General features: G+C 43.2%; 1 protein-coding gene across 3 annotated transcripts in view; it reads right to left on the reverse strand.

The window, feature by feature from the left end:
* The window catches only part of uggt2 (UDP-glucose glycoprotein glucosyltransferase 2), a 54,544-nt gene that overhangs the window by 7,288 nt on the left and 19,982 nt on the right, over positions 1 to 27,274 (reverse strand). The window contains exons 23-33 of one of the 3 annotated variants that reach the window (XM_034110132.1): positions 13,806 to 13,937; positions 12,853 to 12,983; positions 12,391 to 12,486; positions 12,083 to 12,185; positions 11,236 to 11,315; positions 9,427 to 9,616; positions 9,141 to 9,299; positions 8,865 to 8,950; positions 5,487 to 5,571; positions 5,226 to 5,308; positions 4,897 to 4,920 (exon numbers count right to left, since the gene is read on the reverse strand). In XM_034110132.1, coding sequence (XP_033966023.1) covers positions 4,897 to 4,920; positions 5,226 to 5,308; positions 5,487 to 5,571; positions 8,865 to 8,950; positions 9,141 to 9,299; positions 9,427 to 9,616; positions 11,236 to 11,315; positions 12,083 to 12,185; positions 12,391 to 12,486; positions 12,853 to 12,983; positions 13,806 to 13,937 — 1,169 coding nt within the window. Of the gene's footprint in view, positions 1 to 4,896; positions 4,921 to 5,007; positions 5,089 to 5,225; positions 5,309 to 5,486; positions 5,572 to 8,864; positions 8,951 to 9,140; positions 9,300 to 9,426; positions 9,617 to 11,235; positions 11,316 to 12,082; positions 12,186 to 12,390; positions 12,487 to 12,852; positions 12,984 to 13,805; positions 13,938 to 27,274 lie in introns of all 3 variants that reach the window. The other 2 variants (XM_034110131.1, XM_034110133.1) reach the window with 2 other exon arrangements.

Consider the following 27,274-nt stretch of genomic DNA (forward strand, 5'->3'; position numbering starts at 1 on the left):
CACGGCGCAATTAATAATGCAAAGCTTGAGGCACCGTTTATGTCGGAGGTAACTCTGGTAAGCCTGATAACCTGGTGGGACCCGACGGGGTTCATTTGTTAGGACAGAGACGTTTAAATGATCATTTCCTCATGTAACTGAATGAACTGTTTCCAACCCTGTTCATTTGCACTGCATGAACTAGTGATGCAGTGATTTTAAACAGGTTGTTGGAATTCATTAATTTAGTAAAGATGCCAATTGGCAGACATAAAGAAAATGTCTGCTTTTACTAATGAACGAGATGAAACAGAACACACAATGGGACTACTGTGCATAGTGCATTTTTGATATGGTCCAACTGCAATCACATTTGAAGCAAATGACATGACATGTGGTCCACCGTGGAGCAGCTCCTCCCACGTTGGAGAACCCCAGGACACGAGAATACCAAAGCAGCAAGAAAGGGAAAATAAATCACTGCGTCGACACTTATTAAAAATGCCTGCTAAAAGATAGTGAAACTGAAGTAAATAGCTAGGTGTTAGCAAAAGGTTAACCAACAATTAGAAAATCAAGGTTACAAACTTAATTTAATACAGTGTTGAGATACCAGCACAAACCCTATATTTCAGAAGGACACTCTCCACACCCCAACTCTATAGAAGAGCAGTGTCTCATGACGCCGGGCACATTTAGCGGACAGAAATCAGGCATTGTGCTGGAGGGTAGATGTGTCTGCAGTCAAACTGTGTGTCCTTGTCGGCAACAGACTGCTGATGAGGGGAGGAGAGTCTCTCCCACACTCAATCACAAACACAGGCTGGGCCCGAGGCTCCAGGAAGACACCAGTGAGAGGGGGGGAGGTGTGAAGGGAGCATACCGCTACCCGTCCTCTAAAAGCAACTCGCACATGCAAATACTGAATACGAAACTGTCTGGTTAGCGAGTAACATCCATACAACACAAACCTACAGATGGCCCATGATGCTGCACGTTGCTCAGTTGTAGAGCGGTTATCTCCCTTTTCAAACCAAAGCTCTCTCTGGTTGAGTTGGCTTTCAGGGAGTCCCCACACATCAGTAGGGTCTGGGGATACCGGCTGCCTGCCATGACTAAGCCAGCCATTATAAAAGCCCCCCCAACCCCGCAGATAAGCAGCTTTAGAGAGTCAGGTGAGAGCCCGTTTGGCTGACTCACTCACACCAGATAATCTGGACCTCTGGAAGTATCCACAAGGCTCTGAATAAATCCTGAGCGATGGACACCAACAGAACATAATTCTACTCATTTTCCTACAACTCTGTAGATTGAGCAGAATAATTATATCTGTGTGGAGATCATCCAAAGACACAAACAAGATGTTTGCCATAAGCACGCACAAACAAACTGATAGAAGATGTATTGTACCTTTTGTTTTCTATTACTCTTCAAGCTATTAACTGTTGCTGTTTGCCGGGGTGTGAGACCCTCATGGAAAAGTCTCAAAACCAACCCACAACCATCCAAAACGGTAACAAAGCAAGAAGAGACCTCAACACTCATGGGGGACAGCTCTGTTCCTTCATTTCCCTTTTCCAGCCGGACACAAAGAAGAAAAAGGTTTGAGAGCATGTCGAAAAGGAAATACATCTATTTTCACTCAGCCTCATTATTACTCTACAGTCTACACAGATAAAAGTCTCCTTAGAGATGAGATCATTTGTAAAAACTCACTCACTCAAAATTCGATCCACATCACTAGTTCTTCAGATGTGTTCGATCAATACATGGCCTTCAGTTCCGCCATTCAAAGCAAATCCCTCAACGCATTCTGAAGTTACAAATGAAGTGATGGGTAAAAAGACATCTTTGCCACTACCAACACTACTAACTACCAACACTACTAACTACCAACACTACCAACACTACCAACACTACTAACTACCAACACTACACACTACCAACACTACTAACTACCAACACTACCAACTACCAACACTACCAACTACCAACACTACTAACTACCAACACTACTAACTACCAACACTACTAACTACCAACACGACCAACACACGACCAACACACGACCAACACGACGAACGACAACACGACCAACGACCAACACACGACCAACACACGACCAACACGACCAACACGACGAACACACGACCAACAGACCAACACACGCCAACACACGACCCAAGACACGACCAACACGACCAACACACGACCAACACACGACCAACACACGACCAACACACGACCAACACACGACCAACACGACCAACACACGACCAACACGACCAACACACGACCAACACACGACCAACACGACGAACGACCCACACGACGAACGAGCAACACGTACCAACACGAACGACCAACACGACGAACGTACCAACACTACCAACACTACCAACTACCAACACTACCAACTACCAACACTACTAACTACCAACACTACTAACTACCAACACTACTAACTACCAACACTACTAACTACCAACACTACCAACACTACTAACTACCAACACTACCAACACTACTAACTACCAACACTACCAACACTACTAACTACCAACTACCAACACTACTAACTACCAACACTACCAACTACCAACACTACCAACTACCAACACTTTCTAAGATAACTCGTTGAGGTGTACATAATGTTTGCTGAAATATTCAGACCATTTTACTGCGGTTAATCTGTCGCTATTATTAAGTTGTGCAGTCATTTTTAAATGTTTTTAAATATATTTATGCAAAAGCATTCTAGACTAAACAATGATTTCATTGTGTGGGTCACCTGTAAAACAAACCTAATTGTGTTGGATGGTTTTCAGTGTGTTTTTTGCTCATCTTTTATCTAATGACTGCTTTATTTAGTCATCATTTCCAAACCTCCCCTGGATGTTAAGTAGGACTGATGAGGACTTGATTGTTATATTCTCCAGAGCAATGTGTAGAAATGTGGTTAAGTTTAATACAATTCACTGGCACTAAAGAAGACGCTATGCCTCCTGGAACAAGCCAATTCAACCTATTACTTAACCTTTTAACGTTAAAAGTATTATCATTACTCAAATTCAGCCATACCATGGGAAATGGTCTTAAGATTACATTCAATTAGAAATCTATTCATCCATCTCACTACTTCCAGCTCTTTTCCCCTTGGCCATAGCAGAGGCAGGTTATAAAGTATATTCCAAATGAGGTCCTGGAGCTCCTAAAAGCAAATGCTAAGGCCAGGAGGGATCTGTAATCCCTTCACTTTGTTCGGTTTCCGCCCGGGGTTGCCCTCCCAGATGCACAAGCCCAGAATACCTTTACAGAAAGCTTCCCGATCAGACAGCAGAACCAAGAATGCTCTTAATGTATTGCTGAGATCACGGCTCTATTTGCAATAACACAGGGACCAAAGGCTAGTATCGCCCAACCAAGCTTGATGTTCCCAGATAACCTGGATAAACATGGTCAAAGACCTTCCAATACCCTTAAATAACAATAAGAATCACTGTACTACCAATACCTCTACAGCAGCGGTTCCCAACCTGTGGGCCGTGGCCCCCTAGTGGTCCGCGAAGGCATTGTAAATAATTTGCAAAACCTTATGATTTGTGTGGAAAACATCATAACGTTTTTTTATTTGAACCTCTTTTCCTTTCTTTTTCTTGATCCTCCTTAGCAACGGCCAAAACAGTCCTTGACAGTGGTCTGTACTATTGGATTAACGTGTCAGATGTTCTGAATTGACCAATCAGAACTTTACTTAGCCTCCGTATTGTTTATGGTTGAATGTGGGCCGCAAACATTTTTGTTGTGTGTTCCTGAGTTGAAAAACGTTGGGAACCGCTGCTCTACAGTATGACGGTAAACATACACGGCTAGTCCGCAGTCACATGATCAGAATGTAGTCTGCACTGTTCCTACTGAATGTGAGGTTTCATCTGAGTCCCAGCACCTTGGCATTACGAGGGAGTCGTATATAGTGGTCCCTATTGGTATATCTCTGCCTAAGTAAAGGTCTTCTTTCATAGTGAAGGTGAATGCATGCTGAGGCCAAGTTCACACTACATGACTTCATTGTTCACGCTACACAACTGGCAGTCTTTGTATATGTCCATGTGGTTTTCACATTACATGACCATCGCCTTTCACCAGGAGGAATCCCCGCTGACTTCACTAAAACACACAGGAGGCATGACAGTAAATAACTGGTTCAATGCTCATGCTTTTTAATGCTTCCACACATCTTTACTCTTAACCAATTACCCTGCGTGTGCAACATAACTTTGGTCTGTGTTTAAAGGCTACAGGCGTCCCCTCCTGCAGGTTTACCCTTATTTCAGGGACAGTGCACATTAATAGACGTTGCTGTAAATGTGGCCGTTTCAGCCAAGAGGCGATATTTCATCTGTCACAAGTCCTGCGCTCTCATTGGCTGGCTAACTGCTCATGGCAGGGTCAGATATTTAGCCTTCTAGGAAACGTCTGCTATCTTTGAGCAGTTCACAAATAGCACATACGAACACCACTCTGATGGCTTTTGTCGGTGAGCTCTAGACACGTTTGTCAGGGAGAAAATCGAGGCTCAAGTGAGGTGTGGAAACTAGTTTAACTGTTTCCGTCAGCAACCAATTACAGCTGATGTTTACTCAAGGAGAAAAGTTAAATTGTTCACACTCTTAGACATGGACATAAAGCAGGATACACCATTTCATTTAGTGCTGTTGATATTCTGAAAATGACCACATTGATAAATGAATGAATGCAAAAGAGCACATGAAAATGAAACATCCTATTTAAACACAGCTTGACATTATAATTTCTCATAAAAACATTCTCTCTCATTACAAACAGTTACCAATAACTGCATGCTAATGAATATGAGGAAGCGTTAAGTGTTAAATGGTTTGCAACAACACTGCCTACCTTTTTTCAAAAGTGCTCCAAACACTTCACACAGCCGGCATTAAGTGAGGAGACAGGATCACACAGTTAGGAAGTGTTGGGGAAAACACACAAATGCACGCACACACATACCTACAGAAGCACATATTCTTTGCAAGACTAGATCTTATAGCATAATATTGCAGTCTGGATCGAGGGGAGGAATTAGATCTCCTGAAACCACAAGGTATAATTGACAAACAGAAGGAACATCAGCAGATCAATGAGCTCACAGTGGTTACTGCCAGTCGGCTGAGGGAGAGTTTTTAAAGCAACCAAATGTAAGATGTGTGTGAGAATCGATTACACACCTTGCTATGGAGTCCCATATGCCTTTACTTTCACTGTTTTCACTCAAAAGATCTTCATTGATCTTCTCTGCCTTTTTCTGTACCTATAATGTGAAAGGAGACACACAACAATCATTGCATCAGTGATTTTATTATAAACGGCTTAAATTCATCCCGATATCCTCCATGTGTGACCAGCTGGAGCCTTTTACTGCACGCTTCATAATGCTCGGTGCTGCTAGAAATCTCACGTACTCTGTAAAGGTCTGAAAAAACACTCACTCGGACTTTGATGATCTTACTGTGGAAGCTGTTCAGCACCACAAGGACATCACCAGCATCTGCAGGGGAATCCGTTCCATCGTGCCTGAACAAGCGGACAAAGAGAGAAAAATCATTACTCACTTAAGATTGGAAATCAAAGAATGAGGACATCGAGATAACAGATCTGCAGTTAGTAAGAATAACAGAGGGAAGGCCGCATCTTTATTCAAACTTAACAGACCGAATCTATCATCAACAAATCTATCAGCAGTCAAAATAACATAATTTTAAAATAATAGCAATTCCAAAAAATGATAAAATGTGTGTTTTTGGACACATTAAAGTGCGAAACCGTTTGATTTTGATACGGTTATACTGATATAGTATATTTTATGATATACATATTCATTGTGATATAATAATGAACTCAGAAATAATGTGAAGCTTTTATCACAAACTTTAAACTTGACGGTAGTAAAAAACGTGTACACTAAAAGTCTAGGGACAAAATACAATGACACAATATAGAGCAAGGTCATTATTGTTATTACATATAAAGTGTCTGTATCAGCATCACCTTTAGTTTAAGAAGTTAATAAAGCAACTCAACCAACCAGTCTGACTTGATTCCATGTTTTCCAGTGACGGAGATTGGTTTGCATGTGTTACCCATAGCAACAGTGAAGTGTAGTGCATGAGCTGCTTTCATTAGGGAGACAACAGCAGATAATGGACATGCAACTAACCGACAGTGAGAGCAAGCACTGAAGGAAGATAATGGGACATCTGCCAGGGTCACACTCTGATCATATTCATTGTCCTCCATCATCATTTAGAATCACCTCACCAGTATTGTATCCATCACTACTTCCCCGCCACATACTGGCAGACGTAATGAGAAACTCTGTTCTGTATTGATTGTATAACACTTGCCTTTCACTGTAATTGTTTTAGGACAGATGTGTCCAGTGGAGAATGTGTTTTGGCAGGCAGGATCTGCATGGTGAAACACCAGAGAGCAAACTTCAGGAAGAGATGAGCAAAAGGCTACGATGCACAGCGAGCCATTCCGACTCCAGTGCTTACTAAAGGCAAAAAGCTAACCTTATCACTATGATAAATGCCCCCTCCTCATTGGGCCCAAAGTGCTGCTTGTGTTTCGACTCCTCTGCTGTCACTGATGCAACTCAGCCTTTAGGGATTGTGTTAGAAAGCGCCAGAGATCAATCTGTATCCCTGCTCTTAGGAGAGGAGAGCGGGCCATCTCATTCATCGCTGTCAGGGCAAGACGCAGTGGCAGCGCGGGGTGGAACCGCAAAACCCAGGCTCGGAGAATGGAGAGCACAGGCGCTCCCACTAGACTCTGATCGGCCACCTAACCAGAGCAGAGTGCCGCTAACCACAAGAATAATGACACTGCCAAGGTGAAAAATTACATCACCTCTTAGCTTCACCTGGAGGATTGGGGAATAAATCTTGGTTGTCTGATATGATTCCAGAGGAACCGAGGGCTGTATGTGTCCTAAATCTTGTGTGAGGATAGCCAGACAGGACAATATGTGTGATTGTAGGGACATCTCGTGCAGGAAGCAGCACAGCTGAGTATGCAGACTGGATTCAGGGTTCTTGATTATGAGGGATTATCATGTAATGCAGAATTTATATTATGAGCTATTAGTTCCTTTAAAAAATTAAAAATAATTTGGCTTTGGTCAATTTGACTTTCTTTCTCAATTAGTAGTCCAGAATTAAAAGAATACATGGATGGTTTTTTTGTATTCTATTCAAAAAGCATCAAAGCACAATATTGTTTTTATTTGTCCGGGGAAATTAGACAACGCCAACACGCTGTGTCTAGTGTATGCAGCCTTTGACACCTACGCCGTCCTAACTGAAACACATTCTACTGATATTTCGCTGTCTGGCATGGCAGGTGACCAGCTGAATCATCCCTCCACTTTGTCTTCTCTTTAATAGCATCCCTCTCCTCCTACCTGTGTCTCCGCTCAGTAGAGCAGAACTCCCTGCACTCATCAAAACCTTCAGCTGCTACACTGTCAGCAGCTCTCTATGTTACCATAGCGATGGGCTTCATAGCTACCAGCATGACATGGAGAGGTAGCTGAAAACAACCTTCATGCTGTGCTATTTATGAAGCAGCCTGATTAGTATCATTACCTAATAGGGGTGGGCGATATGACGATATATATCATCGAGACGATATTAGGTCTCCACAATATGCCTTTTCAGAGATATCATATCTATCGTGATAGTGCACCAGGGTAGGATTTTCACGGCGGCCATGACAGCCGGTCTGGCCGTGAAGCCCCGAAAATAATTGTACGTCCTACGGCCACCATGGCCTGCGTGCCCCTGATTCTGTTAAAATCTCGAAGTTGATTTGTTATGCTGCGTTCACAACGGACGCAATGCGAATATTCTCACCCTAACCGCTGGAGTTTCACCGCGGCTGTCAGCTGTGTTTACTCCTGTCATTCAAGCGCTGGAGAGGGGGCGGGGCTTATATCCATGTAAATACTGTGGTGGAAACCAACTACGACACAATTAACCTATTTTACCGTGATTTAATTGTAATAGACGTTTCAAAATGATGCCGAAGTAACTAAATACTGATAACGGTTAGTAAAAACCAAGCTGTCTAGTCAGGATTCAGACAGTAATGCACTTCATTTATTGTCTTGGTTGATTCTGTTGGCTTATATTTTATTTGATCAATAAGGTATTTATATTGTTTTTCTCTTTTGAAACAGATGTTCAGTTATGCTAAAGTCTTTGATTGCACTTCAAGTCTAAAGTTTACATTTTAATTGTTTGGCACTGACTTTTCCTCATTGATGTTTTATGTTTTACTCTCCTTTTCATGTGTATTGATGTTACATCACTGCTAGTGCTACCTAAAACAGAAAGTGAATTTTTATACTGAGAAACTGCCTTGAATATTTTTATTTTATTTAGCAAGAGAGTGCACTTTACTTGGTGAAGAAACCAGTGTTAACGTGTGTTGTGTAGGGTGTAGGCCTACCTACTTGAACACTGAGGAAGCCATATCAAAATGCCTGTTGAATTGTTCATTCAGGGATTCATTGCAGAATTAAAACCAGCTCGAAATGGTATTTTGGTCTGTTACTCCTTTTTATTTTAGTTTGTGTTACCTTGTAGGTGCTTGTACTGTTAAGTAACTTGAAAAATAACCATAATAACCGACATGAAAAAATATCGTGATAAATATCGTCTATCGTGATACTGCTTGAAAGATATCGTGATATTATATTTTTCAATATCGCCCACCCCTATTACCTAATATATGTTATGTGTTTATAGTATATCAATATCTGTAAGGAAGAGATAGGAATTGAAAGTGGTGTGAATACTCACATGAGAACCTGATAAATATCCTCTGATCTCCCTTGACGTAATCTCAGGGTCCAGGCACCGGGACTGGCTTTCAGCTGGAAATATCCCTGTTGTAGTTAAAACAGCAGAGGCTCGAGTAATTATTGTAAGCATTAAACTCACACTTGTTTTCACAGTTTCTGTTCCAAACGTACTACGGTGATTAACTACGATGATAGCCCTTTCATAAACAATATCCAACACAGTGCAAGGAAACTGTCTTGGTAACTTTAGCTTTGAGTAGAGAAAGCTCCTGACCAGGTTAGCCATGACAATAGTGTCATACATGATGGGGTCTCGACTCGTGCCCAGGGTGAACTGCAGTCCGCGGGGGGGCTGGCCGGTCGACAAGTCAAAGCAGTGGCCCTCCAGCAAGAGGTGCTCCAGCTCGTACTCTGCTGTCACCATCCCGCTCACCTGGAGCCAAACAAGAAAGTACAGAAGAGAAAAAACAACAGGGGATGATTAATAGAATGCCCCACGGCCCGAATTAAGAGGTGAGAGCGATTAGACTGCTGATAACAATGAGTGGGGAGCGGGATACCTCCTGCAGGAGGATGTTGTCCAAGTCGTAGGGACTGCGGACAGCCTGCACCATCCAGCTCTCCGGTGTCATCATATTGAGAGTGAGGAGGGGGGATTCTGGGAGATCCAGGAAGCGGGCAACTGGTCCTGGAGACACTGTGTCGTTGGCCAAGAAATGCACATCAGACTCCAAGACAAAGCGGTAAAAGCTGTGAAAACAGACAACCAGAGATTCAAATATAAGTGCTGGCCTTGCAGATTAATGCAAATTAACATAATATATCACAGTAGAGTGGAAAATGTAAAGACATCAAATGATGGATATCCTGCAGGACTTTTTTCTGAGTCAACAATTCCATCCAACAAACACACAGTGCACCTCAGAAACCATTACAATGATGACATAGTGCAATCGTCTCTTTTCTAGGACAGGAGGGATAGGCTCTTTTGTGGCAGCCGTGTCTATACAATCCCCTAACTGCCAGTGTGCCTGCTTGGCCAATAACAGGAATATGTGCGGGTGGTCTGAGTACCAGAAATGTTCTTTTCCTTCGTTATTACTCAGAGTTGTCACCGAGGCTAGTTTCGAGCAAATATTAATGCTAATTGCATCCAGTATTCCCTCTGACACAGAGAAGTCATAATCAGTGTAAACACCGTAGCAGATGATACACATAACCAACGCTAATTATATTGATTTTGAATTCCTTCTTATTTTTCAAAGGTAAGGCACAACATTTCCTATTTGCAGAAAGATGATCTAAAAGTGATGTATTAGTCACAGCAGCCATGTGTCTGTGGACCGGGGCAGAGTCCTGGCTGCTAGCACCGCACAGGAGAGTGGTGAGGGGGGTGTTGCAGGTAATAAGGAGAAACCTCGCACACCAGGGGAAACACACAATCTATTGGACTGGTTCCAATTTCGATCAATTCTCCAAAAGTCGAAAAGAGATCAGAGATCAGCCCTGTGGTCTGCTGCGGTCGTACCACGATGAGAAGTATACCAGTGAATACAATAAACCCAATCACATCAAGCAGGGAATTCATTTACAGATATCATTATTTTATGACCAGGATCTCCATGACAACATGACAAAACTGAAAGGATGCACATTATCCTATTTATTTGTGTCATGTAACAGGCGATCAGATCCCTAATAGGTAGTGTTTTAGGATTCTTGATCAATAGTAATGACTTGTGAATGTGAGGACAGTACTTTAGAAAGCAGAAAGATTATGTTAGGAATAACATTCAAAGTTTAACTTGTGTACTACCAGGCATATTTCACTGAAGACAGGAAGTGTGATGGGTCAGGAGTGTTTTAGCAGAAGACATACAAACTGTAAATTGGCCCTCCAATGTGAGGGTTAACCTCCCGGAAATGTTCTGTCATTTGGTATTAACTAAATGAATTAAAGAAAATGCTCTTACAAGACACCTTATTGATGAATTTAACTTAAATAAATAACTGTTCTAACTATCATTACTAAGGACACAATCCATTATGGAACAAATTAAAGAAGAACACACCTAAATAAGATAGTGACTAACATTCACTCAGTGGTGTAAATGTTAATTAACTCATTTAAACCTTTAATTGTGTTGTTTTTACTGCATGTCTTGAGCACGTAACAATGCAAGCTGTAAGCAATTTGCCCAGCAGGGATGCAAAGGGAGGCCCAAAGCAATAAGGTGGTGTTATTAAGCAGATTGCATCAGTGCAGTATAATCTTACAAAGGGAAGGAGCGAGGCACAGAAGCAGCGGACAGAGAATACACAAACAAGCCAAACAGGAAAATGTAATTACTGTTGGAGCAGGAGCTTACCTCTTGAGGGGCATCTCAGACAACTTGTCCCTGCAATTCATAAACACCTGCAGTCTCACATTGACCACTTGACTGAGCACCTGCAGGAGTGACAGAACAAGAGACCCAGTTATAGGAAACCGGATCAGAGGAGAGCCAAGTCCAGCAGAAGCAATGCCTTTAGCTGAACAAAAAGACTGAAGGCATATTTTAGTTTCACTGACCATTACTCGTACTAAACTGAAATGTAAAGGGTTCTTTAATGTCCTGGCACATCACATATTTCACGATACAACAGTGGCCTTGAGCACATTGACCATCCTTCCTTAAAACCAGCCTTAATGCTGATATGCCGCCGTGATCTTCATTTCTCCTGCATACTGCACACACTTTTGTGAAGTGTGTGCAGTAAACAACAGCTACTGAATCTGGCAGTCTGTAAAAGCATGGTGAGTCATATTTTCATATCCAACCAAGTCATTTTCTTCACCACAGCGAGCCTCTTGCAAGATGCAGCAGACATGGGAAAACAGTTTCTAAGTCATCTTAAATAAGTAAGGATACTTCTTTGAGAAGATAGAGAAAGAATGGGGATTCTATTTTCCGATAAGTTTTGCAGACTCACTAAATGCTTTTGAGTTGCTGAAAGCTTAACTATCTCTGAGCATAGACAATGTGCATTTAAGAGTAAACATGTGGTCCTAGCACCAGGTACGGATAGAATGACATAACAATGGTCTGAATCTATTCTTTTGCACCTTGCAAAGCTTTGTGTTTCTGACCCTTCCTTTCAGTGAAAGTGATTTTAAAGTGTCCGTGCTGGATAAGGAATCGGTAGGGAAGAAAAACGATCCTCTTTTCAGCTTACAATCAGTAGCGGGGACATCTTCTGTGCCTCCCTAGTGAGGGGGTCAACGATAGCCACAACATCATAGAAGACCTCGTGTTCACGCGGGGAGAGATGGAGCACACTGAGGAGGAGAACAGCACACCAAAGCGGATTCAGCAACACAAGGTTACACAACCCTTATTCAGCACAACTGCAAATCAAAACATTTGCCTTTCGGCACTGCTTGAAATGTTGGCATAGCCATTTTCAAATCTATTATAACAAAAGAAGAGTAAACCCTTCGATGTGAGACTGCAGAGGCAATAGGACAGCAAACAGTTTCCTACCTGTGACTGTCTTTGATGAATTGGACATCCCTCCTGACTTCTCCTTTGGGCGCTGCAGTAAGGAGGGCATCGACTTTCATGACTAAGTCGCTGGCGCTAAGGGAATAAAGGTGTAACAGGGACAGTCCATCATTTATTCACGCTAGGTTTTCGAAGAGTGGTCAAACAGAGCTCACATAATCTGATGCCAAGCTGTTAACAAGGTAGCCTCATAAATATATTCAGGCTTCTGTACCTCGACACTGAGAAGCTGATATTGAGTTTATTACAGAACACTTGATACGTTTGAAGAGTTGCATATGAGAGTTTCGGTGTGGCACAAAGAGAACAAATATCAAACGTGTCAAGTCACATTATAATTGCCATTTTCGTCCAATAATGCAAGGGCTCAAATGTTGATCGGTGACAGTTAAGACAGATGCAGTTGCCTTCATGCAAAAAAACATACAAATACAAACGTACTGCTTTGGCTTCAGCCCCATCACTTTCACTTTGTCTTTGACTTTCTCTGCAGAACCACTCAGAGTAATCTTCTGCAGCAATTGGAAGTCCTCCACAGTGAATTCTTCCTGCTCTCCAAATGGACAGAGGATCTAAATGAAGACAATGAGGCAGTCAGAACACGACTTTTACAATTCCTATCCCAGCATGTATTATTAAACACTTGCCAAGGGGAGTTTACATTGAATGCGATTGTAACAGTGTTGTATCCACTTAAAGTCATGCTATTCAGTGATGGTGCCTTTGTTTTCCTCCTTTCTATTTTGGGAGGCTTGCCACTGCAGCAGAGGAATGTGAAATGATATTAATTGTTACAGCCATGGCAGAGGCTGGCCTCTTCATCCGTGGCTGTGTACACACACACACACACACACACACACACACACACACACACACACACACACACACACACACACACACACACACACACACACACACACACACACACACACACACACACACACACACACACACACACACACACACACACACACACACACACACACACACACACACACACACACACACACACACACACACACACACACACACACACACACACACACACACACACACACACACACACACACACACACACACACACACACACACACACACACACACACACACACACACACACACACACACACACACACACACACACACACACACACACACACACACACACACACACAGCAGTGTGGGCCACCTGTGACCTTTGAGAAACATTCATGCTGATTTGACAGTACTAAAGAAGCACTCTGAGAACATCCTTAGAGAATCCTGCGCCACTGTACCCAGAAATATTTAACCAACACTTTACCTTACTCTCAAACATATTGTGGTCTGTTCGACTTTTTAGGGAGACATACAGAGATCAGTATTTGTGCAATGCTTATTTGAAGCCCACTCACCCTGCCGTTGCTGATCACTGCTCCCTGTCCTGGGCTCAGCTTCAGGACGTCTCGACAAAACAGCTGCTGACTACGAATAAAATCCACTTCCAATGTGTTGAACTTCTTCTCGAAGGCATCGACGTCCATGCCCTAGAGCAGAATAACAAATGTTTGTTTAGAATGTTGGATACATTGATTGCATTGTTGGCTCAGATTTGAATTTGTGATGTGCTGCAAGATCCAATAGACTAGCTTTCTCCCTTTACAGCCTGTCCAAAACAACATCCGAGTGATGCATTGGCCTTAGGAGTGATGTATGTGAGGCTAAAACATTATTCACAACATCATTGATGTCTTGCGTCAGCGCACTCACTGCAGTTTCTAAACAAGGACTACTTCAGCCAGGGCCGAGCGGTCAGAAATGCACATGTGTGAAAATGAGATTAATCAATTTGTAATTAATATAACAAACGCTTAATTAAGCCTCGGCCATATTTGTCCATAACAAATTAGGTGTGGGAGTGTGGCTGGTTTGTGGAGTCAGGTTATTAGTTTCTCCCACATCCCCCCTCAGGAGAACAGGTGAAATACCAATAACGTCAGCACAATCCAGTCAGCAAGTCTGTCTGGCAGCCAATAATAAACTCACATCCCTCGACTCTGGGTCTCAACTCACACAGCCACCTCCTACCCATCTTTTCATTGCTATTTCCAGCCTATTCTCTCCCCATTGTTTACAGCGGGTATAATTGAAGGCCAGTTTGTTATGGTTGGTCCCAGATGTAACCTGTGCTGTATGACTTATTCCTGATGGAAGAGATGGGAGCACTCCTGTCAGCTGATTTGTTGATTAGAGCATGAGAATTTGTTTTCTTGTGTGTAAAGCTGTGTGGGTGGATACTGCACACTAGAGCATAGAGAAGAGTAGTGGCTGCCGACTGCTCACAGCGGCAGAGTGATGGTCAGGCTTGGCTGAACACATGTGATTTTACACAGGCCTGAACGGTGAACAGGAGCTCGGCTATTCATCAGGTCCGGAGACCAGGTATCCACCGGCACTTTATATGAAAGACTCAGCATGTGGAGCCCGTCTTGTACTGGCCTTGTGACAGACCAAGTGGAACTGAGTGGCATCCACAGGCTGTGGAGCGCCGTGCGTGCCCTAAATGTATTCTGTTAGCTGATGTTCAGGAGGGGAACGAGAAGATGGGCTCATCAATCACCATTTGCCCTGACTGTGCATTTGAATCAAGAACGCAGTGGCAGATGAATCTCTGTAAAGTGGATATATCCAACCTTTGTTTTCCTCATTTTTGTCATTATGCTCATCAATTCTGCTTTAAAAAGGTTATCAATTATCAGTGTCCAATCAAATACTTCCCATTTTGCAGAGATACACCATTCACTTGAAAACATCTAATCAAAAATATTTGATTTCTAATTGTACACACAGTAACACCGGTGTTGTAGTCCTGCATATCTTTTAGGGTTGGATGATACAGCTCTATGTACTATAACTCAATGTGAATGTATTGGGGGTTGGAGCTTACGGTTTATATTTGGGTAGCTATCGCTTTCATATCTCTGGTTGTATTAGTCCGTGACGGGCAATGTTGCAAATCAATGAGCAGGACTGTTTTATGGCGCCATTGGATTTATAGGACTGTGCAGCAATGTGATGAAGTACCTCAGGTACTCTACTTCTCACACTGGTTTATTCTAAAACAGATATTTACATGTGGTTTCGTTTATAAATTGTTTATATATTGAATTTCTAGAAAATGAGCTACCAAAAAATATATCAATATGGTAATTTTAAATTGCACGTACAACAGCAGATCTTTATCACCCACACCATGCCCCTCATATCTATAAATAACGTGATGGTATCTCACTTGTCAAATTGATACATTTTGAGTAGTTTGATTTTTTCGCCACCTAAGCTAGTTACTGTAGATTCACCACCTACGCTAGTTACTGTAGATTCACCACCTACGCTAGTTACTGTAGATTCACCACCTACGCTAGTTACTGTAGATTCACCACCTACGCTAGTTACTGTAGATTCACCACCTACGCTAGTTACTGTAGATTCACCACCTACGCTAGATACTGTAGATTCACCACCTACGCTGAAAGGCCTTCATGTGTTTAACAAAGCAGGTTATCATTTGTAATTTTCTAAGTCAGCCTCGACCATTAGCATGACAGCATCAGAACATTTCTGTATACCTGTATGACCTGATTAAACATTACAGCATATTGTGGTGGCAGGGATGAGAAATATCTCATTTGCCGATATCCTTCTTACACGAAGAGTGAGAACATTTCAGTCAGGAGGCAGATCACACATGCTCCAAACCCAGCATGGATGTGTCATCTTGGTTATGCTACTTGCTAATAAAGTAAGTTCACACAGGTTAAAATAACACTCCTTAATAATTACACCACAATGTGCTCATGTTGCCCAGAATAAATAAGTCGGAAAATGTAAGCATAACCTCATAGCAGTGTGATTGTGAATGCGTAGATATGTGTGATCAGACGCCATTCGGAAATTATTTTCAAGGTTTGGCTTTTCTTTTTGTCCAGTAGGTCTTACTGTGAAGGAAATATTTTTGTTTATGTGTTTGTACCAAAAAGCATTTTGTGTTTCACATAGGTCTGCTATAACTTAGAGCAGGGGTTTAAGAGTTTAAAGGTTAAAGGGTTAAAGGTTCCGCTTTCCTGTTGGGGGACTGTGACTAACTGCCAGAGGACTTTAACAGACTGTCTTTGTCTCTTAATCCATGTGTTTGTAATTATCGATCAGAAGACGCGCGAAATAGAGGCCCCTCCCGGATTCTCCGGTAGATCGTCTGTGTTTTCTGTGTAATGCTTTAGTGAGTTGGAGGGTTTTCTCATGGCATGTTGTGTAAACGCTCTGAGCTCACTCACGGCCGTTGGCTCTCATTAAACTCAGTGTTTGATATAAAGCGGACTCCAGCCTCCATTCCTTCCATCTACATTGCTGAAAAGAAAATCTCTCTCACAGATTGGCGTCACGGACAGGCACCTTCAGATCTTTCAGACATTGGTGAGTACATTTCTATTTTGAGATTGACTCGCCAGCGTTTGAGATCAACGGTGTATTAAAATTACCTGAGAGAACTGAGCTGCTGCATTTTTTTGGGTTTCTCTACTCATTTACATCTGGAGGCTAATCTATAACCTCGGGAATCGGTGTCAAGGGGATATTGTCCTGGCCGATTTCCCCGTGTTTGTTGCTGGGACAGGTGTCTACGAGCAAACGCGACTTATGTGAAAACTATGAGAATATTTGGGGCTAATGATAACCTAGGAATATCGAATTTCATCGATCTCCTCTGTGTGTGCTTCTTGGAATTAACTCACCAGGCAATTACACACAACAAATATTCAGAGAAACTTTTGAGAGATGCACCAGCAAAGTGGATTTTCTGAATTAGAGCAATGTCGCAAGATTTGTATTTAAACAAATCGCAGAATTTAGGAGCTTTCAGAGGATAAATAGCATTTCTGCTGAGGTGCCGATTCTCCGCCCCCTGGGGAGAGCTGCATGCAGAAAAAAGGAGCATACAGCATTATCCGCAATTATTTACGCTTTTGAACTAAAGAAAGTGCCTAATGTGTGGTTTGAGAATGTTGTATGAATTGCTGAATTTGGCTGTGTTTGCAGATACACGAGAATTATGAGGATAGAGGGCTCATAATTAGTGGCCCCTCTGAAAGTCTCCCTAATTCGGATTAAAATAGGCTGGAAGAGTTTTTGTCGGGCTGAGTTGTTGAGAGTTTTTATGTTTGTTTGTCTAATTGCAGTGTTTGTTTTATTGTACTAACCGTTAAACATGGGTAATACTGTCTCCGCAAACGGGTCCGTTGGTAAGCGGGACAATATTTCACGCACCAAGACACTTACAAAGAATCCTATTACAGACAGCCACTACACGCACATGTTTTCCCCTAATATGCCGTCAGGAATTGTCGGAAGAAGCTTGGATTGGACTAAAGTTATGCCGTTCACATCGTTACTTTGTGAGCACTCGCAACAGAATAGTCAAAAAGGACAGATTCTGTTTGATTGGCCGTTAACGGGCACTTTTGACATGATGGTACTGTGGCAAGCGTTCAAATTAATTGAACAGGAGGCGAATTGCTCCTGGGATGCAACGTACATGAAGGACTGCGTTAAAGCTTGGATGACTATTGCAGAAAAAAGAGGTTATGATGAGCGGAAAAATGAAAAGTCAGTTGGCATCGAGCGAGGCTCCATTGAACTCAAAGCTTTGATTGATCGAGTTTCTAAATGCGCAGCTACTTGTCATTTGCTTAGCCTAGAGGCTGCTTTTGATGTTAAATCAGAAAACATGTCCAGAATTAAACAAAGACACGGAAAAGACGTCACAGCCATTGCGAAATCAGTCATGTACGATTGGCTGAAAAGACAAGGCAAATCTCCCAGTACAGCTCAATTAATTTCCATTTTAACGGACACAGGGCTGCTGGAGGGGAAGCAGGCTGTGTCTCTCTGCACACAAATGATTCCCGCGATAGGACTCTCAAATTCCGGGGCAAGAAACTCCGAGGACGATTTATTAATGTCAGCTGCAGCTATCATGAATAAAAATCGTTTGACATATCAGGAAGGACAGTATAGAGAAAGGGAGCAGCAGGAACACAGTGCAGCGGACAGTGAAGAGGAAACGCCAGAGAGCAGCCCATTACACACGCCGGCCTCTGGCTCCGCAACGAAAATGTTACACGCTCCAAACACGCCGTACGGCACCAGTTTTAAGAACTATGTTCCTCATAGAATTATCACAAGACTGCAAACATCTCAGGATAATAATTCTACTGGAGCTATGACAGCACCGAAAATACTGATAGGAGATGTTCCAGTTTATAAGCCTTGGACACCCGCTGAGGTGATGGATGTCACAAATCACGCTCCAAGTCCGACTAAAAGCCCAGATGAGTATCTGTCGTGGTTGACCAATGTCTGCTCAGTTTATAACTGTTTGGTTCATGATGTTAAACAGCTGATAATCCTAACATATAAAGCAGATTGGTCGACGTGTAAAGAGGAATTCAAATTCCCTGCCTGTACGCCTGCGGGTGACTGGCCTGAGACACAAACACGGGATATGTGGATCGAAACGATGGCCGCTATTGCAATCAAAGCATGCGCCAAAACGCACACAGATTTTTCACTGGTGACGGCTTGCGTACAGAACCCAACAGAAATAGTCCCAGACTTTCTCCAGCGCTTTATGACAGCCTGGGATCATGATGCGGGCATTAAAAGAGAGGGCAATGATTTGTTCGCCATACAGACTTTGTTGCATAATTTAATCCCTGAAACAGCTCAGGCGTATATGATGGCTACCCCGGATTGGCAAATTAAAACATGGAAATCAACCCTCGCAGTAATACGCGCGTTGTACAAAAATCAGATATTTCTGACCCCCAGAATTGCGCAAAAGTTGCCTCCAAATACACAGGCTTATCAGAGTGCGGATAACTCGCAGCAGTTTCAGGGACAACATCGCACACAGCAGTATCAAAATCAGAGACAGCAGCAGAATAGAAATCCCAGAAAGTTGACGCCGTGTCACGTCTGTGGCGCAACAGATCACTGGGCAGGACAATGCGGACGGCGCTGGCAACCACAGCAGGACGCACAACCTTTGCCTGCTCTTCCCCAGCCCCCTCGCCAACACCCTGCATTACTGCCCCCCCCTCCCCTGACCAGTCAAGATGTCAGGCAGGCTCAACAGGGGCAAAACGGTCAGCAAAGTCAATTTAATAGACGATAGAGGTGCCAAGAAGAAGAAATAGGGTCAAATTCACAGCATTTCCCCATTCAAGCAGCAACAATTCGCCTTTCCAATAGCCCGCGTGAAGATCCGATTATGCCCGTTGATTTCAGTGGTAAAGCGGTAGACATTTTGATTGACAGTGGAGCAACATTATCAGCTGTGCGTACGAAAGAAAAAGTGTGTGAACCAACCAATAATTTTGTTACAACAATGGGAGTTTCTGGCATCCCTATGTCCGAGCCCGTTTCAGAGAAAACTGATATTTCAATTGAAGGATCACATGTCCAACACTCTTTCATTATTTCAGATGGAAGTCCTATTAATCTAATGGGCAGAGATTTGCTTTGTAAATTACAAGCAACAATACATTGCACTCCAGATGGATTGTTTTTGACTATTCCTGACAGCAAAGTCTATCAAGCTGTCCAATTCATTCAATCATCTCAGGACAACCTTTATTGTTGGTCATTTCCAGATTTCAACATGATTTCTGTTTTTTCAACAACAGGAATTCAGAAAATTGCTAGCATTTCCCCTGCGTGTGCCTCTTTAATGTCCCTTATGAGGCCTGTATTGAATTGTCACTGCACAGCTGCTTTTAACCCATCAGACGACTATAAACTATCAGTAAGAGGTTTTTGCAACAGCTCAGATCAGTTGGAATGTGAAAACTTTATGTTTATTGGACCCCAGGGTTGCGCATTGCCCCTAAGGCTCACAACCAAACAAGAGGCTCTTTATGCTGCAGACACGATTCCTCACCTCGCAATAGGGGTCACTTCAGGAAGTGACCCTGAAGGAGTGGGGGTCATGGCAGCTCACTGCCATGCTCTGCTGAGAGCTGCAAAGGCTTCTCACACACACACACACGATCTGATTAACCTAGGGGAGGAGCATTACATGCTGCGTCTCTCTGAGCAACCTTCTCTCCCTCAAAGCACATTCCTTCATCTACAGCCACCCGGATCCACACAATACGGACCACCTTCAGATTTTTCTGAGGTTCCGGCCACATTATGGGCTAAACACAAAAATCATGTGGGGTTTGTTTGCTCAGCCCCTCCACACAGAGTCACACTTAAAGCCAATGCCAGATTGCCAGCTATCAGACAGTACAATTTACCCCATAGAGCCATTTTGGGGATTGAAGGAGTCATCCAGTCTCTGCTCGATCAAGGTGTATTAAGATATACAAGTAGTCCTTGTAATACTCCCATATTGCCAATTCCCAAGCACAATCGCCCTGATGAGTGGCGTTTTGTCCAAGATTTGCAAGCTATTAACGCTATTGTCATTCCGACAGCTCCCATAGTGCCTGACACTAATTCAATTCTTGCATCCTTGCCGTCAGATTCAAAATTTTACACAGTAATTGATTTGTGTTCAGCATTTTTCTCTGTTCCTCTGCATCCAGACAGCCAGTATCTGTTTGCATTTACTTTTAAAGGTAAACAAATCACATACACGCGCCTCCCACAGGGGTACGTCGAGTCGCCTACGGTGTACGCAGCAGCGGTTAAGAGAGATCTGGACACTTTGGTCCTTACAGGAGGTAGTACCTTGCTTCAGTATGCCGATGATCTCTTGCTGGCTTCTCCCAACATGGACGCATGTCGCATCGACTCCATTCTGCTCATGAAAAGACTTTCTGAATGCGGACACAGAGCATCCCTGGCTAAGTTGCAGTACTGCCAGACTGAGGTCACATACCTGGGTCACATTCTGAGGGATGGACACCGACTCCTCTCGCCAGCAAGGATTTGCCTTTTGAACAAAGTGGCACCACCCCGCACAAAGAAAGACATGCTGTCTTTTTTGGGCATGGCTAACTATTGCAGACACTGGATATGCGAGTACGCTGCAATGGACTCGGTCTTGCGTGCTGCCACTCTGCAGGCTGCTCCTAACATTGTTCAATGGTCTGAGGACATGCACACAGCCTTTCAGGACTTAAAGCGAGCCCTGACATCAGCTCCGGCCCTGGGGCTCCCTGATTACCATCAGCCGTTTCACCTGCATGTCCATGAGAAGGGGGGCTTTGCAACGGGCATCTTGGTACAGAAGCATGGCTCTAATTTCCGGCCTGTTGCATACTACTCATCTCGACTCTCCCCTGTGGTACTCGGTATGCCGTCATGTCTGCGAGCAGTGGCCGCAGTTGCAATTGTTATCAAGCAATCCTCTCCCATTGTACTGGCCAGTGACTGTGTAGTACATGCTCCACATGCAGTTTTACATATTCTGAACACCTCTGCTACTCAGCATATGACAGCAGCAAGGCGCTCTGGTTATGAAGCAATAATTCTTTCAAGCCCACACATCACACTTAAACGCTCTCCCCCTCTAAACCCAGCTACGCTGGTACCGATTCCAGATTTTGATATCACACATTACTGTGTCACAACGATTGACATATCTTCTTCCCCCAGAACTGATATGTTGCAAACTCCTATCCCTAATTCAGATATGATTCTATACACCGACGGGTCTGCGAGCAGGCCGTCTGACACAGTACACTTAGCAGGCTATGCTGTTGTGAATGACTGGGAAGTTTTAGAAAGCCGGGCCTTGCCAAATGGCACGTCGGCTCAGGCTGCAGAGTTGTATGCTCTGCTGAGGGCGTGTATTTTGGCTAAAGATAGAGTTGCAACCATTTTCACAGACTCCAGGTATGCATTTGGTGTGTGCCATGATTTTGGTGTCTTGTGGAAAATGCGCGGTTTCTTAACATCGGCCGGTAAGCCTATTCAACATCATGCGTTAGTAGCTCAGCTATTAGACGCTATCATGCTCCCTACACAGCTAGCAGTAGTTAAGTGTGCTGCTCACACAAATTCTGATGATCCTATTTCGCGTGGAAATGCGTTAGCCGACACCGCGGCTAAACAAGCAGCAGTTTCCTCCTCTTCTATGGTGCTCCAATGCCCCTTGACACAACCCGCAGAACCCATTTCTTTGCCTTCCTTTAATGATGTCGCGGACATGCAAGCCCGCGCTGATGTTAGGGAGAAAGATTTATGGCTAAGACGAGGTTGTACACTTGACGCTGAGTCCAGCTTGTGGCTCCACCCAGACGGACGGATGGTCTGTCCACGTTCGTTCCTCCATGTTTTGGCACATGTTGCACATGGCAAATCACATGTAGGAAAAGGAGGGATGAATGGGATTATAAAGTCCCAATGGTTTGCTCCAGGCATTACACTAGCTACACAGACCCTTGTAGACAGATGTATGATATGCCAGCAGACAAGAAGAAGAAGTGGTCAAATTCAGCATGAACACTTACCGCCCCCCTCGGGGCCCTTTGTAAATATGCAAATTGACTTTTCACATATGCCACCATGCCAAGGATTCAAATATCTTTTGGTAATAGTGTGCCAGTTCTCCAAATGGGTAGAGGCCTACCCTACCAGAAAAGAAGACGCTAGAACAGTTGTAAAGTGTCTTCTCAAAGATGTTATTCCTAGATTTGGTGTGCCCACAGGGATTAACAGTGACAGAGGTCCAGCATTCGTTTCTAAGATAACCCAGAGTCTAGCTACAGTGTTAGGGTTCAAATGGCAATTGCATGTTCCCTATCACCCACAGAGCTCAGGCCAGGTTGAGAGAATGAACTTGACTATAAAGGAGAAACTCACTAAAACAATGTTGACCACAGGACTAAAATGGGTAGACGCACTGCCGCTAGTTCTGTGCTCCATCAGAAGTTCACCAAATGCAACGACAGGGCTTAGCCCACACGAGGTATTGATGGGAAGGGTAATGTTCGCAGGATCTAGCCCCCCAGTAACACCCCACAAACTCACTCTTTTGTGGACAGAGGATTACATGACTAACTATGTCAAATATCTAACTGACATGTTGAGAAAGTTTCACAGGCAGGTGGCTGACAGGCTTCCCCAGCCGGGAGAGGAGCCCACCCACCCATTTCAGATTGGTGATAATGTACTAATCAAATCTCTTGAAAAAGATGCTCTGTCTCCCAGGTGGAAAGGTCCTTTCCAGGTGTTAATAGTGACCAGAACAGCGCTGAGGGTACAAGGGAGACCGGAGTGGATTCACGCTACAAGATGTCGTCTCTCCCCTCTACCGGATGCTGGCGTGTGAAGGCAGTCATCATCATCGTCATGCTGGGTTTTCTGTACCTGGCCAAGGTCACCCTGCTAGATGGAGCTGTGGAAATCCCAACGACAGGTGGCGAGGGACCTCGCCCGTCTGAGGAAGAAAATAAGGTGCTCTTATCTACGAGCGCAGACGACTTGACCACTCAGGGCCCAGACCCTGAGGGCAAAACGACACCAACGGGCAAATCAGTGCCTAGCGACAAGGACAGGTTGTATCCAATCACCACACAGACACTCAGTATGGTGCGAGAGACACAACGAAAAAGAAAAGGAGGAAGAATCAGGAGGATTGTCTCCCTCCCTGATCACAAATCAGAGACTGTTTCTTTTAACTGTCCAGCTTCAATATGTGATTCATCTAACTGTATTATTGTATATGATGTGCCCTCAGATGGGTCAACATGGGACTTATATCCAATGGACCAGTACCGTACGGACGGAGTGGCGTCGGGAGAGGTGAGAGTGGCACTCGACATCATTGAAAACATGCCCCCAGAACTGTGGTGTTGCACTAGAGAGCAGTATAAGGCAATGATAAGGGATGAAGTAACATGTAGAGATAGGGAACCAGCTTACCAGGTTTCCGACCCAGGTGCTGCTGTGTGCGACCTGTCTGAACCAGAGAAAAAAACAAATGTTCCATCCACTCCAAGTAAACACTCAGGAGGTGAGGTAGATTCTTCAAAAAAGGCCTTAATCGCTCCTTTTAAACAAACTAAAACTAATTCTGCAGTAAACTTAATGTTAGACTACGCCCATGAACGTAATATTAGTAACTGTTGGCTGTGCCAAAATATGCCATGCATTCTCCCATGTTTAGCCCAATCCCGTTTGCAAGAGCAGACTATAAATTAATCAACTGGAACGAAATTTACTCTAGGATTAGCGATGAGGCTGAGGACTGCTATACTCCGTCATACCCAACAGACTCTGATAAACCGTTACAGTACAAGGGTCTGGTCTCTCTCATTGTTGAGACAGTAAATACAAATTATCTGCCTGACGGTTTCAAACGATTGATGTTTTTAAAACTAATATATGTGAAGAAATACATTAACCTAGCTTTTGAATACAGATTCCAGTTAGCTCTGGTACAAACTAATTGTTCGGTTAATTCCACAAGTCCAACATGCACAAAACAACCACACCTGGCATCTTTGCTGGTTGAAGCTTTGGTAACAGTTGTGCCCTGGTTTGGCTCCAGAACAGTGAACTCCGTTGAGGTTAAAATACATGATTGCACGAAACCAATACCCCTAGGCAATCCCCCTACACGTGACTGTTCAGTATATGTTCCCCCAATTTCAGTACACGAATGGAAGAATGTGTCCATCTGTTTCCAGAATGAAGCAGGATCTCACACCTCTCCGGATGTGGGACACAGCGACTGTAATACCATAGTGAGGGTAAAATTAGCTAGAATTCCCCTCCCACAGAGAGTTTACTTAGTTTGTGGCGACCGGGCTTATGGCTGCGTACCATATGACGTTTTTTATGGCACCTGTTATCTAGCCTACCTAATTCCTTTAATCCGTAAAGTAGAGGCAAATGAGATTGCAGCGATACTTCCCTCTCTACACAGGAACAGCAGGTCCATTACAAAAGGACAACAGGTAGCGAGCCTATTTTTGCCTTGGTACGGCATTTATGTTAGTCAGCAGGAAATCATGGCATTGTCCAAAGTAGTGGAGCATCATCTAAATGTATCAAGTATCGCGATGTTAGCGGAACATAAAGAACTGCAGGAAGTTAGGACAGTAGCACTACAGAATCGCATGGCGCTGGACCTCCTCTTAGCTGCCCAGGGGGGCGCATGTAAAGTAATTGGTGCGGAGTGCTGTTCCTTTGTCTCTGACGCCACACCTGAAGTTACGGATATGGTCCAGGACACAGCTAAGGGGATAAAAGAATTGCATGAAACTCATGGGTTTACACTTGGGGATTTAAGCGGAACTCTTGGGTCCTGGGGAGCGGGGTTGGTTAAATTTGTTGTTACTGTTGCAGTGTTTATCTTGGTTGTGCTAATCCTAGTGACCTGTTTGATCACTGTAATTAAATTAGCCATACGCAGGGTTGCCAAGACTACCCTCCAGGCCCCACAGAGGCTAGTGGGGTACTCTACTGTAGATGACACAATGTTGATGTACGACGCCGAGCTTCCAGACCCATGGGTCTCCGTGGCAGTTCCGGTACCTTGGGTACCTCCTTTCAGCGATTGATAAATTGATTAAAGTTGACACTCAGAATAAAGAATAAATGTTTTGACTTTTCCTTTCTCAGGTTGTTAAGAATAAATGTTTTGACTTTTCCTTTCTCAGGTTGTTTTCAATAAAATGTCTGACTTCTCCTTTTCAGATTTTTGAACAAATGTATTTGAATAAAATGTATGTAGTAAAGTGCCTTACTCTTGAATAAGTGTATTGAAGTAAACGTAAAGTAATGCTAAAAATGGAGGACACTGTAGCTTTACAGATTACAGATTGATCGATTCATCACTGTGAATGTATACCTTAACTGTGAATTTTTAACTGAATCCCTATTGATTCTGATTTTATACCTCAATTGGATTTCTTATAATCCTACATTCTAATTGTGTTTTAATAAGTAATTACCTTAAAGTAAATCTTTAAAGATGTAAGCTGAATTTGAATTTGTGTTTGATGAATGAGATTAACTGAGGGATAAATGATAAAAGGTCTTGTTTTTGAAACATATATTTTACTATTATATTTTTGTATTGCATATGTGTTATTATTGTGCTTTTTGACAAAAGAAATCAAACACTGAAGAAAGATGATTTTTCTATTATGGTTGTCTGTATCAACCATTGTGATTGGCTGTTCCAATCTTATTCTGTTTTTAATGTAATGAGGAATCCACCCAACTCTGAGGACGTTTTATTTGATTCAAGTAGTGACTGAAAATATTCTTAGACTAATGTTAATTGGTTATCAATGAATTGATAAAAGCGTGGATCTGTGAAGGAAATATTTTTGTTTATGTGTTTGTACCAAAAAGCATTTTGTGTTTCACATAGGTCTGCTATAACTTAGAGCAGGGGTTTAAGAGTTTAAAGGTTAAAGGGTTAAAGGTTCCGCTTTCCTGTTGGGGGACTGTGACTAACTGCCAGAGGACTTTAACAGACTGTCTTTGTCTCTTAATCCATGTGTTTGTAATTATCGATCAGAAGACGCGCGAAATAGAGGCCCCTCCCGGATTCTCCGGTAGATCGTCTGTGTTTTCTGTGTAATGCTTTAGTGAGTTGGAGGGTTTTCTCATGGCATGTTGTGTAAACGCTCTGAGCTCACTCACGGCCGTTGGCTCTCATTAAACTCAGTGTTTGATATAAAGCGGACTCCAGCCTCCATTCCTTCCATCTACATTGCTGAAAAGAAAATCTCTCTCACACCTGCGATAACGCTAATGGGTCGAATTGTTACGAAATAATGCCATCTTATATAAATGTCGTAATTATATTTGCATTATGTTCAAATCTTTCGCCTTTTTTCTTCCCATGGAGCTAATT

The sequence above is a fragment of the Pseudochaenichthys georgianus genome, chromosome 21, assembly GCF_902827115.2.
Source record: "Pseudochaenichthys georgianus chromosome 21, fPseGeo1.2, whole genome shotgun sequence".
NCBI classification, from domain to species: Eukaryota; Metazoa; Chordata; class Actinopteri; order Perciformes; family Channichthyidae; genus Pseudochaenichthys; species Pseudochaenichthys georgianus.